At 36.3% G+C, this 12,958-nt stretch overlaps 1 protein-coding gene and 1 long non-coding RNA gene across 2 annotated transcripts; one reads left to right on the top strand and one right to left on the bottom strand.

The window, feature by feature from the left end:
• Nucleotides 1–2,230: 2,230 nt before the first annotated feature.
• LOC108865691 lies at nucleotides 2,231–2,956 on the bottom strand. Its single transcript, XR_001951496.2, has 2 exons — nucleotides 2,694–2,956; nucleotides 2,231–2,629 (listed from the first exon to the last, which is right to left on the bottom strand). It is a non-coding gene; the product is annotated as an uncharacterized LOC108865691 (long non-coding RNA).
• Nucleotides 2,957–3,092: 136 nt separating this feature from the next.
• On the top strand, nucleotides 3,093–6,718 carry LOC103929067 (peroxidase 12). The gene is made up of 3 exons (XM_009338214.3): nucleotides 3,093–3,344; nucleotides 3,754–3,948; nucleotides 5,928–6,718. The coding sequence occupies exons 1-3, from the start codon at nucleotides 3,108–3,110 to the stop codon at nucleotides 6,546–6,548; spliced, it is 1,053 nt and encodes a 350-aa protein (XP_009336489.2). The 5' UTR covers nucleotides 3,093–3,107; the 3' UTR covers nucleotides 6,549–6,718.
• The last annotated feature ends 6,240 nt before the right edge of the window (nucleotides 6,719–12,958 follow it).

Consider the following 12,958-nt stretch of genomic DNA (forward strand, 5'->3'; position numbering starts at 1 on the left):
AATGATGTCATGTAAGGGATGACTTTTAAAGATTATATTCTTACACTTTTAACTATTTTAACTTATTATAATATTCTTAATTATAGATTTATTAGCAAAAGTTATTTTTTTATAATGAAATAAATTAAACTACAGATATAATAAAGAAGTAAAAATAGTCTAGCTCAAAAGGGCCAAAATGAGTACTCTGTTTGCACATACCCATTACGAAAGAAACCCTAATAGCAGTAGTACAGCTTAAAAAAAAAATAGGAATGCTAAGATGATTCTTGAAAAAGTGATCTTTTGAGGGTGGTGTTATCCACACATCAACTTTTACCCCTCATACACCTCTTTCAATTTCTGGTCATCGGATCGAAAGAACTGAAGAAGATCAATGGACAAAAATTAACAAGAGTGTGTTGGAAGTAAAAGGGGATGTGTGAATAGCACTCCCCACTTTTTGTTGAGAGATTTTTTATTGTGTCGGAATACAGGGTAGTGTCCCACGTGTTACTATACAATGTGGTAGGATAATTGTGTTAAAAAAAATTAACAAACTTAAAAATTAAAACCTCTATCCACTTGTACAATGACACCTGATATACCATCTGTGTTCAGGGCACAATGAATTTTTTTTCTCTCCAGGGATTTTTTACACTTTATAGTTTAACGTTAATTTCCGTACCAATATTATAAACATTGTGCGAAAAAAATGATATGACAGATAATCCATGGAGAGTCCCACTTTGAGAGATTTCTCTTAGCATTTATCCAAAAGAAAAAAAAAAGTAGGCAGGGAGTCGAACCAGTGCACAATTAAATGTGAAAGCAGTGCTTGACAACTCCACTAAAACTACTTTGCTTATTATGTTTGAGTTTTTTAAAGTTCAGAAGCCCCAAAAAAAAAAAAAATCAGGGGACCTACGTGGTTGCACACCTCGCACACCTTCAGGGCCAGGCTTGCTTCCATCAACGCCTGCGAGTTGGTGAACTGGGAGTTTTTTGGGGGTGTGATTGAATCCGAAAGTATTGCCTACATGTGTCCTGATAGGAAAGATTCAAACCACGTACAGTTCTAATAAGAGTGTGTGGTGTAAGTGATCGGCAAGATGGAAATATGTGTGTGGCGAAACCCCAAACTTGGGTATTTAGAAAGAGGATCCTCGCCGAATCCTCTTTGAAAGAATCCCAGGAATTCACTAATCACATCTGTTCGTCGTATATCATGCGGTCAGAAATCATTATAGTTTTTTTATTTAAAATGAATATAAACAGTACCTAATGAAAATTGACAGCACAATGTACGATAAACGGATGTGATTGGAGGATCCGACGAGGATCCTCATTCGGGTATTTATAGTAATCTTTGAGAATTTTTGTAGGAACAATAATTACGTTCAAATTTGAGGGTAATGTGATTAACCCAAAAACTTACATTATACGCACAGTGGAGAAATGCTAAGAAGATTTTCTTAAAAGTGAGATTCTTTATAGACTTATTGTGGGAAAAAATTTGAAGTGACAGCGAATTCATAAATAATCTCACTTTTGAGAGAGTTCTTTAATATTTCTCTTATGTGTGTTAGAGGAGTTAAAGAATTAATTAGCTTATTAATTAGCAAAAGTTAAGCAAATAGTTCTCACCATGTAGGGACCTAATCACCTAGGTGAAATTGCCACTTTTGACAAATTCACTCATTTGACTATCGACACATGGAATCGAAGAATCATTACAAGCTTATATTGTTAGGTGCCAAGTTTGATTACGCTTGGCAAAAAGATTGGATTTTTCACCCACCTTCTTTATCTTATACTTCCGTTTGTTGTGGGGGATAAGATATCCAATGACTTTTCCACAACAGTGTGCAGCGGCTGCAGCCCAAGGTGCAATAATATGTAAGGTTGAGTCTCGAGATGTGCTTACCACGTGGCTATTTATCAAAAGTCTTTTTTCTTTGGTTTTTTAATTCTTGGAGGCGAAGTAGTAATTATAATTTTTTTTTAATATATTACATGTTTGATAAACTGATATACTTCGTGATCATAATATAACACGTGTGTTTGTTTATCTTATCCATGCATAAAAGAAGGATGTGATATCCACATTTCATATTATTTCTCACATAATTTTTGATATTTTTTATTCATTGATCTTTTTCAATTCATTCAATTTAACGATTAAAAATTAAAAAAATATATAAAAAGTAAAATAAAACGTGTGGATATCACATCTTTATAAAAAATCTCGTGAAAGTAATGAGTAATTTCCAATTCATATTCAAAAAGCTTAAAGCATGGAATATGGGCCAGGGTCTGCTCTCCCCAATTCGATGACTTATTTGTGTCTCTTTCTTAATTATTTGACACTTGTCTGGTAACTTAACACCAAACTTAACGCTGTTAACTTTTCATAAATTAATTAAAAAACTAAAAAATAAAAACCATGACTGGATAACCACCGACTGCAACTACACAACCCATCGCCGCCGCCGACCACCGCAACCAGACAACCCCATCGCCGCCAACCACTGCAACCACACCAGTGACACCACCCCATTGCCGTCATCGCTGCTCCTCACAATTGGCTAAGATTTATTTCCTTTCCTCTCTCTTCAAATTCCCGGTGATCGATTGATCTCGTCAACACCTGTGAAGTGGGTATAGGAAATAATCAAAGAATACCAATGGAGAGAGAGAAAGAGAATACTCACCTGATTTTGCCTCACGGTTGGATCAGAGAAGGAAGGAGGGATGAAGCTTGCAACTTTTGACTTGCGGGAGAGGTTCCAATTTTGAAATTGAATGGAAGTTTGAGACCCTGCAATTTAATGGATGCAGGATGATGAGGGTTAAGGGTTTCTTTGAAGGATTGCAGGGAGATTTGCAAAAAGATTGGGGGAGGCTGCTGGTAGGCGTATCTGTCGTTTCGTTTTTTTTTTCCAGTTTTTTTTTTAATTTTAATTAAATTTTATGCAAAGTAACGGTGTGAAGTTTGAACTTAAGCAAAGGACATGTGTCACGAAACTAGAAATGAGACACGTAATTGCGGACAGCAGCCCCACGCCCTGGAATATGCCTATAAAGAGAAGGGTCTCTGTCCCTCAAAACCACAGAAACACAAAACCATGGCTTCATCGACCTCTCTCCTTCTGGTTTCTTCTCTTTTCCTTTCTTCCTTCTTTTGTGTCTCGGAGGCACAGTCCTCTGCCCCCGTAGTTCAAGGACTTTCATGGAACTTCTATGACTCTAGCTGCCCTAAGGTTGACGACATAGTCCGAAAGCAGCTTAAGAAAGTCTTCAAAGCGGACATTGGCCAAGCTGCTGGCTTGCTCCGTCTCCATTTCCACGATTGTTTTGTTCAGGTAACATTTAGCAAAGATTATACAGTTTTTAGTTTCTCGATTGCTTCGTGTCAGCTGTTTTATTGTCTTTAGCGGTCACTAAGGTTTTATTCCTTAAAGTTTATCCAAGTTTTTGTATACTATGATATTCTACTTTTAGAGATAATTAAATTATTATATAGTACAATGTCATTTGGTAAGCTTAATGGGAGTAATTTAAATTATTTTTATAAAAGTTGAAAATATTCATAGGTGCTTTCTGAAGAGCACATGCGTTTGTCCAAAAACACTTTTTATGATTCGTAAATGTTCTCTCTTGTAAAGGTAGTTGGAAGCTTTTTTGATAGTTAGAAAATACTTATAACCATTTTAGAAGCCGTCACAGAAAATATAAGATCGACTAATTAAATTGAGAAAATGATTAATGCAGGGTTGTGATGGATCTGTGTTGCTTGAGGGATCAGCCAGCGGACCAAGTGAGCAGGATGCACCTCCCAACCTGAGCTTGAGGGCGAAGGCCTTTGAGATCATCAATGACCTCCGCGACCGCGTTCACAACAAGTGTGGAAGGGTCGTCTCCTGTTCTGATATCCTCGCCCTCGCTGCTAGGGATTCTGTTTTCCTGGTAATTTTTATATTTATTGATTGCCTAAATATTAGTTAATTTTCACTAGAGCCTTAATTATCTTTTTCTAAAGCCGAAATTGCACGGCAATAAACCCTATTTTTCAAAGCTTTTGACTAAAGTCTAAACCAAACTACGATTTTTAAAGCTTTCGACAAAACTAAATAATTTGACCATGGTGATGGATGTGGAAATTTCCTTGATGACTTTTCAATCCTCTTTTTTTTTTCTTTTTTTTTTTTTTTTTAAGAAACTAAAGAAAATAATTAGAAAATTTTGAGTTTTAAAGATAAGGTTAAAATAAAGGGTAAAGTAAATAGTAATATGATTAATTTTTTAGTGTAAAAATAAGATTTTTTGTTAAAGTAAACTGGAAGTTTTTCGTTAAAAGTTTATTTTATTTTATTTTTTCCTTTAAATTACAAAAGTACTTTTAGAATTTTCCTTTTTAGTTTTAAATTAAAGGCGCTCCAACCATACCCATTGATATGAGAAAGGATAATGTTTGTATTCTTTCGTGGAAAATTATTTGTTTCTCACTTATGATTAACATCTTTTAATTGTAGTAACAATATAAATGATATCGTTCATTCTCTTTATTATTATTAAAAAATTATATTTGTAAAAATTAGTCATTTATGTGCATGAAACAAATAGACAACTCATCGTAAAGATATTAGTTATTCCAAAATCCATCTAATGCATATGAATGATTAATCGATCTTTAAATTAAATAATATTTTACTGATAGGATTTTTAGATGGTCATGATAATGTAAAATATTCGATAATAAAGTTCGTACGGCAGAGATAATAGCCTTTTATTATAAATGAGGGTACAAGCATGTTTCCGGGAAACACAAGCAAGAATTTGTGTGGTGCAGATGTTTTTGACATCGCAGAAGCGGATACCTTCCCTGTTGTCCTTATCGAACAACCAACTGTTTTCAATATTTAAAGTACCTTACCATAGATCCCAGGGAACTATTACTCCACACGGTTCAATATAGTTGGATGCAAGTGGATAAATTATGATAATCAATATCTGCATGTTTGCAATTTTCTGGACATTTATACATCCCATGCAGAAAAACTTATATACAACGCATTCCATCACGGGTGTCATGATCAAATTTATATATTTATTATTTTATCAAACGGAACTTGACGTTGACGGTTATAAATTATTTTTTACAAGAGAAAGAAGGACCTAATCAGAGTCATGTACACTAGTGTGACATATTGGTTTGTAATACCACAATAGTTTATACGCTTGTTGAACTCTAGATGATAAATGTGATATCATTGCCTAGTTAGACTTCTTCCAAGTGTTGGTTATCTTATGCTTTGATATAAACATTTTAAACGATTTACCTTCATGAATCTTATCTCGTGGGGCATCTGAATGAACTAGTTAATTCATTTCCATATCTCTAGTCCATGTGTTATAATTTAAATTAAAAAGTGTTCCCGTTTGTGGAGTTGGTAGAACCTTAAATTATATCACAACAATATAGAAATATAAGAGAATCAAGGCGCATATGATAATCTATTGCATATTTTTCGTTTTTATATTTTCCTCTAGCACATGACTATCTGTTTTTTAATTGTTTTACTGAACAAGTAGTTAGTAGCTTTACTTAATCAATGTAGTAGTTGGAATGGTGTTACTTTTTCATATTAATGTACGAACCACTAAGATGCCCACGATTAGCAACAAGTAGAAATTGTTAAATCTTAAACAATGACCAAGACTTTCTCTTTGGCGTGTACACGTAATTTTAGCACTAATTAAATCACTAATATTCCGCCACTTGGAGCATTTCGATCCAATCCAATCGATGTCAAAGAAAATGGGACAATAGATTGAATTATCTAAGGGCCTTAAATGACAAGAATTTAATACTACAGAGTACTAAAACGTCACTCGCAACTTTTTGTTATATGAATAAGTGTTTGTTTTGAATATTGTTGATGCAGTCAGGTGGCCCGGACTATGATGTGCCCTTGGGAAGAAAGGATGGACTAAACTTTGCCACACAAAATGCAACCCTAGCAAACCTTCCCCCACCAACCAGTAACACAACCAAGCTTCTAACAGATCTTGCCAAGAAAAACTTAGATGCCACTGATGTTGTAGCCCTGTCTGGAGGTCACACCATCGGCCTCAGCCATTGTTCCTCTTTCACCGGCAGGCTCTACCCGACGCAAGACGCTACCATGGACAAAACTTTTGCAAATGACCTCAAAACAGTTTGCCCTGCAAACAATACTAACGCTACCGTCCCGCTAGATATCCGTACCCCTGACATATTCGACAACAAGTACTATGTTGATCTCATGAACCGCCAAGGTTTATTCACGTCAGACCAAGATTTGTACACCGATAAGAGGACTAAGGAAATTGTGAAAAGCTTTGCCGTTAACCAGACGTTGTTCTTTGAGCAGTTTGTCAAGTCCATGATCAAGATGGGGCAACTTAGCGTGTTGACTGGCTCCAAGGGTGAAATTCGGGCAGATTGCTCGGTCAGGAATTCGGATAATGCTAACTACTTGGCCTCTGTGGTGGAAGATGATGAGGAGAGCTTGTCTGAGTTTTAAGCAATATATCTGTTAACTTGTTTATATTTGTGATGACAGTTTAATTATGTTCCAGAAACCTGCATCTAACGTTTTAGTGTGTTTTGTGTTAAAATGTGTGTAATAACGAGCTCTTTATGCACGAATTGAGTTTGAAGTTATTGAAAAATCAAAAAATTATTCAAGTTTAATTTTCTTATGAAGTACTTAGGGAAGTCTTGGTTCGAATCAAGCGAAACTAAAGGCATTCGTTTGACCTGAGATGCTAAGGATCGAACACTTTTAGAATACTCTGTTAAGAGTTTATCTCGATACATGTTTCCATCTAAGGTTTGGTCTCATAGTCATTGCGGGACTACAAGACTTACTTAGTATTTAGGGATCGGATTAGACTAACACTGGTAGTCTCATGAGCAGTGTCGAATTGTATATTCAGAGGCTGAAGGGGTTCAAAGAGTCCAGAACTCTATGCTGGCCTGATGATCAAGCAATTGGCTGTCAGGTGGGTTGTAGTGTTCTTTTATGGATGAAATTCTGTGACTCGAGCCACTATAAGTACAAGGGATCCCTGCACATACAGCATACGCAACAAAATCTTATAACTCATCACTGAGTCGAGTGCACAAGGGCATGTGTAGAAGCTTTCTTGTCGTTTAAGCAACCAAAGTTCTCGAGAATGACCACTCCAGGTATGTTACGCCTGCTCTATTAGTTATAATCATTTAGGTCTAACATAGTGAACAATACTTTAACTTCATCAAAACATATTTGGTTTCCACTTTTGAAGTTACTGAAAGAAATTCATACGTGAGAAGTGAGAAAGACGAATTGAAATTTCAAAGACGTAGCCAAGTTAAGGAGTGTAGTTGCAAACAAGCAAATTTGAATTATTTGATACCAACTATTTATACGCCCATAGCACATGATTCATGGGCTGCTGCCTATTATGCTGGTGAGTTAGTCCAGTCGCCTGTAATATTTATATGGTTGTTAAGATGTCTGCAAAGCTCATTTTATTATCTAGGATAAATTTCTATATTTAAAGAACACCATGATTCATGGGCTGCCTATTATGCTGGTGAGTTAGTCCAGTCACCTGTAATATTTATATGGTTGTTAAGATGTCTGCAAAGCTCATTTTATTATCTAGGATAAATTTCTATATTTAAAGAACACCAAGGGAATTCGAACCCTTCCCATTTTACTCCTTCAACACTTTGACCACCATTTCACTTATGTTTTTGTGAAAATATGCTAAAATACTTATATATATGGTTTTGTTTTCAATTCTTTTTGCAAGGAACATATTTGCACATGACAATGAATCTTTGACAATTTCTTTTCAAGTATCTACTTTTCAACTACTCACCAGTCACCACGTTCACTCACCTAACTAATTAGTTGTAGTCATATTTCTATATATATGGTTAGGTAGTTCTATTTCTATATATACAAATAAAATCAAATGGTCCTTGCCGTCCCTTATTCTCAACATCTCTCCAAAACAAAACATAATGCTCATGTTATTCTCAACATCTATCAACCTCAATTCCCCCCCAAGTTAAAAAAAAAATTGAACTATAGTAAGTTATTCTCATTCATTAATGTTATTTAATTTGCATGTTTGTTATTATCTATTCCAAATTTTTGGTGGTATTATATTTTAAATTGTGTCAATTAATTACTTAGTCAATGGCATGTGGTTTTTAATTTTTCTATTTTTTATTTGGTCACTTACATGTGTGTTTATTGTCTCTTAATTCATTATTAAAGACTTTATATGTTTTCATCACATTTTGTTACATTTGTGTAATTATTATTTTATTGTTAGTCCATGCAAATTCTATTTGGCCTTTACACAAAGGGTTCCATATTTAAGGTAAGTTTACAAACTTATATTTATATTATTGTAATTTATATAACAACAAAAAAATTTGTGTGGACCCGTGCATGTGATCTAAGAACCAAATAATACTTGCATGTTAATGTTTTGAAGTAATTAAGTAATGTTGTATAATTATTCCCTAGGGTAATTTTAATATGTTTAATGTTATTTATTATTTTATTATCAAATTGGATTATTATTCATTAATATTAGGTTTTATTATTCCATATTATTTTTATAATTACTTAAATTCTTACAATCATTTTCTTTACTTCCTATTTAATTCTTCTGTAGAATAACTTTATTATTTAGGTTCTCTTATATAACCGTCACAACTATATTTTTTGGCCAAAAAATAATTGCCTAATTTCCATGAAAAATAAATATAGGTACGTTTAAGATGTCTAGTTGAGTTACTAAATGTGATCCAGCTTGGGAACACGGAGACCCAATACACGGAAACAAACATGGCACAATTTGCAAATATTGTGGTCGGGTAATGAAGAGTGGCGGAGTGACAAGACTTAAGTACCATCTTAGTGGATTAGATCCAGAAAATAATGTCCAACGATGTGATAATGTCCCCCTAGAAGTAAAGGCATTCATCACCACATTATTAAAAAATAAAAAACACCAGAAGGAAAAGAAAACACATGGAATGGAAAATATTCGAGTTGGGCTACGAGGAGAAGTCATTGGCCAAGCGGTTGACAGTGATGATGATGACGATGAGGATGAATGTGATGATGACATGGGACCTGAATAACCACACAATTTCAAACAAGCATTACGTGCCTCCAAACAGTCAGCATGGGAAAGAGAACACCTTCATAAAATTCCTAATAGAGCACAAGGTTCCGGGACAAGTGGTGGTGCACAAATGAGACGGGGAGCAAGTTTTAGAGAATCACAACCAACACCACCAATAGCCCCAAGTTTATATAAGTCATCCAAAGCACGTCAAAAGAGTGTTTGGAGTTATTTCACTGGAGGTAATGTGAATGAGGGAATGGGGCGTCTAATTAGCAAGTTCTTTATCTATGAAAATGTCCTTGCTGAGAAGGCATCATCACATCATTTAAAAAATATGGTATTGGGATGTCAACAAGCCGGTGTTAGAGTACAACCTCCCATTCCCTATGAGGTAAGAAACAAATATTTGGAAAATGGAGTATAAAGACATTGGCGAGTATGTTAACAAGTTAAGGTCAAAGTGGGAAACTAATGGTTGCACAATCATGTGTGACGGATGGACTGGCTCGACCAGATTCTCTATCATAAACTTCATGGTATACTCCAAGGGAAAGACAATGTTTTTGAAGTCCGTTGATGCTTCATACCATATAAAGAACTACAAGTATATTTACAAATTATTGAGCGATGTAATCATGGAGGTGGGAGAGCATAATGTTGTCTAAGTCGCGACCGACAACGGTTCTGCATTTGTCAAAGCTAGAAAAAAGTTAATGAAGCATCATAATGTGTTTTGGACATCATGTGCAGCACATTGTATTGATCTCATGTTTGAGGCAATGGGGAAGAGAGAGAATATTGCTAATGTCATAAAAAGAGCTAGAACGATCACAAATTATATTTACAATCACGGTTGGTTGTTGGCAAAGATGCGTGAATTTCGCAAAGGAGAAATTATTCTTCCAGCTACCACTTGATTCGCCACCAACTATATTGCATTAGACAGCCTACTTAAGAAGAAAGCAGGGTTGAAGCAACTATTCACTAGTGACGATTGGGCCAACCACAATTTCAACCGCTCAAATGCAGGTCGTATGGTCGAAAGTATAGTGCTTGATCATGCTTTTTGGACTCAATCAGAACACGTGTGCCAAGTGTTTGAACCTCTTTACAAAGTTTTACAGATCGTTGACACAGAAGTGTATCCTACTATGGGGGCAATATATGAGTTGATGCATGTAGTGAAGGAGGACTGGGAAAGAAAACATGGTGCAAGGTGGGTCATAAAGATAATTGATGACCGATGGTATAAAACATTATACCACGATTTGCATGCAGCAGGTATAAATTATGTCATAATTTGCAATTCATTTCTTTAGTTGCATAAGTATTATTTCTCTTATTAGAGTATGTGTTTCTTTGATTATCATATTATTTGAATCCTCGATACCAATACAGACCCGGTGTTGGAGATGATGGTACCCTTATACGTGCTGTACATAATGTATACTTTAAATTAGACCCTGCATCACCAGTAGTTGGCCAATTTGGAAATGAGGTACACAATTACTTAAATTATAATAATTACATTGTTGGATTAAACTAACATGATTTGTTGAATTCAGCTAACTTGGTTTAAATATGCAAGAAGAACTTTTGGAGAACCAACATCAGTTGCTGCTTGAACAAAAATGTCTCTTAGTGAGTGTAAACATATTTCACTATCAGTTTATAATAGAATTTGTTGGAGTTATTAGGCTTATCAACATTGTTTTTCATTATAGTTGAATGGTAGATCATGTATGTGACACACCCCAATCGAGATCAGGGCATGCTGGCCGTCACGTGGAAGTGATGTAACCATGTGCACAGTGCGGAAGCTAATAAAATAATAATAAAAGTATGAATAAATAAAAACCAGCTATACATAACGTAAGAACATACATGTGCAAGCGTAAGTGTGAAAACAAAGTTCAGAGCACAAAGACCTAATGCAGTCCGGGAGAAACAACGCTACAAAAACACACCCAAAGGTGGTCCTGCATTGGTGATAATCTGTCAGATATGTCGGGAAAATCCTCTGAGGAGGCACCAAAAGTGCTAGCCAACTAGAACCTGGAGGGGCGCAAAACAGAAAGTGTGAGTGGGCAAAAACAAAGTTTTTCAAAAACCATTTCATAAACAAAGTTCTAACCCCTCACCGTAAAACCTGTATACTTCTTAGAAAAATAGGATATATACATATATATAAATCATGCTCGGAAATATGCCATGTCAAAGGTCTCTAAATAGAATGCAAGTGCTCAGGAAATGTCAAATTAATGCCATGTAATCTGTCAGCTGGAGTCACATAACGTGACCTGTACGGCTGAATCTAGAGCTCAAATCTCCATCTCACTAACTGTACCTGCACACGAGTCGGAACCACCTAAAGTGGTCTGTATGACAGGACTGGGTGTATAATAAGTATGCTCAAGTGCTACGATCACGTGAAGGCTGGGCGAATAATCGCGAGTCACCTACGAGTCGAAACCACCTAAAGTGGTATGTACGACAGGACTGTGCACCTAAATTGGATCCAAGATGAGCGTGTGGTGCGGGTGGTGAACATCACGTGAAGGACTGTGCCCAACTCTGGGCGGGAGCACTAACACCGGGGGTGCAGGTTATGAGCTCTCTATGCATCTCAAATCACTACTGAACATAAGCATAAATCATACTCAACTGACACTTACCTGTGCGCCCGCATCACCAACATACAAACATATATATGCTACTAATAATATATAAACAAACGGCAAACATAATGCATGGCATATAAATGTATAAACGTTTCCATTCACTTTCTGGGAAAAACGTAAGTATATAGGTATATACGAAAAACCAAAAGCCCACTCACCGGTATGTAGAAGGGTCGTAACCCCCTTGCCTCGAGTGACCGCACTCGTCTTCGGGATAGGTCTCACCTATATGCGAAACAACTATAAAAACGTTAATTTTAAAACACATAACCAATATCACGAAATAACTTCTCATACAATGCTCAAATGGGGTGTATGAATACACCAACATGATCTACTCAACCTCAGGAACATCCCCATATTTTTAGAAAAATTTTCCGACACCGCACGCGCCGCCCTTCCACAGGCATGTGCCTGGCACACTGACGGCGTCAGTTAACGCCGTCAGGAATATTCCGTTAATTCTAACTGATGCCGTTAACGCCGTTAGGAATATTCCGTCATCTTCTCTGACCAAACTTCGGCGCCGGAAAATTGGGAAAACTTTAAAACCTTGTATCTTCTTTGTTTTTCCACCAAATTTCACAAAATTGGTACCAAAATGAAGCTTACAACAAGAGGAACAAATCCATACCACTTTCAAGAACTAAAACCCACGGAATCTCACCGGGAAAACACCACCAACTCCGGCCAAGCTTGTAACTCACAATCCCGACGTCTAAAACCTTTAAACGAACCACCCCGAGCCTCCAAAGGACCTCACCAAGCTTCCTACAAGCTTGAAATTCCCAAAAACACAAGAATTAACGTGTGCATGAACAGTGACCAAATCGGGGTATCCCGAGTTCGACGTGAAAACGTAGGTATCCTTACCTGAAATGGGTATGGTTGAACTCCTATGGACCTCACGAGCACGAATATGTAATTTGTTTCCTCGATCTGTGAAGGTTTTAATGGTTTTTGGGTGTGTCCGTACATATGGGAATAGAAATAGGAGAGAGAGAGGGAAAGGGACAAGAAAAAATGTGAGGGGGGTGTGAGAGAGTGTGTGTGGTCCAAAACCAGCCAAACAAAATCCAAAAACAACCACACAACGAAACAAACATGATAAG

This window comes from the organism of the source record quoted next, unplaced genomic scaffold, assembly GCF_019419815.1.
Source record: "Pyrus x bretschneideri cultivar Hongxiangsu unplaced genomic scaffold, Pyrus_bretschneideri_v1 Contig16, whole genome shotgun sequence".
In the NCBI taxonomy this organism is placed as follows: domain Eukaryota; kingdom Viridiplantae; phylum Streptophyta; class Magnoliopsida; order Rosales; family Rosaceae; genus Pyrus; species Pyrus x bretschneideri.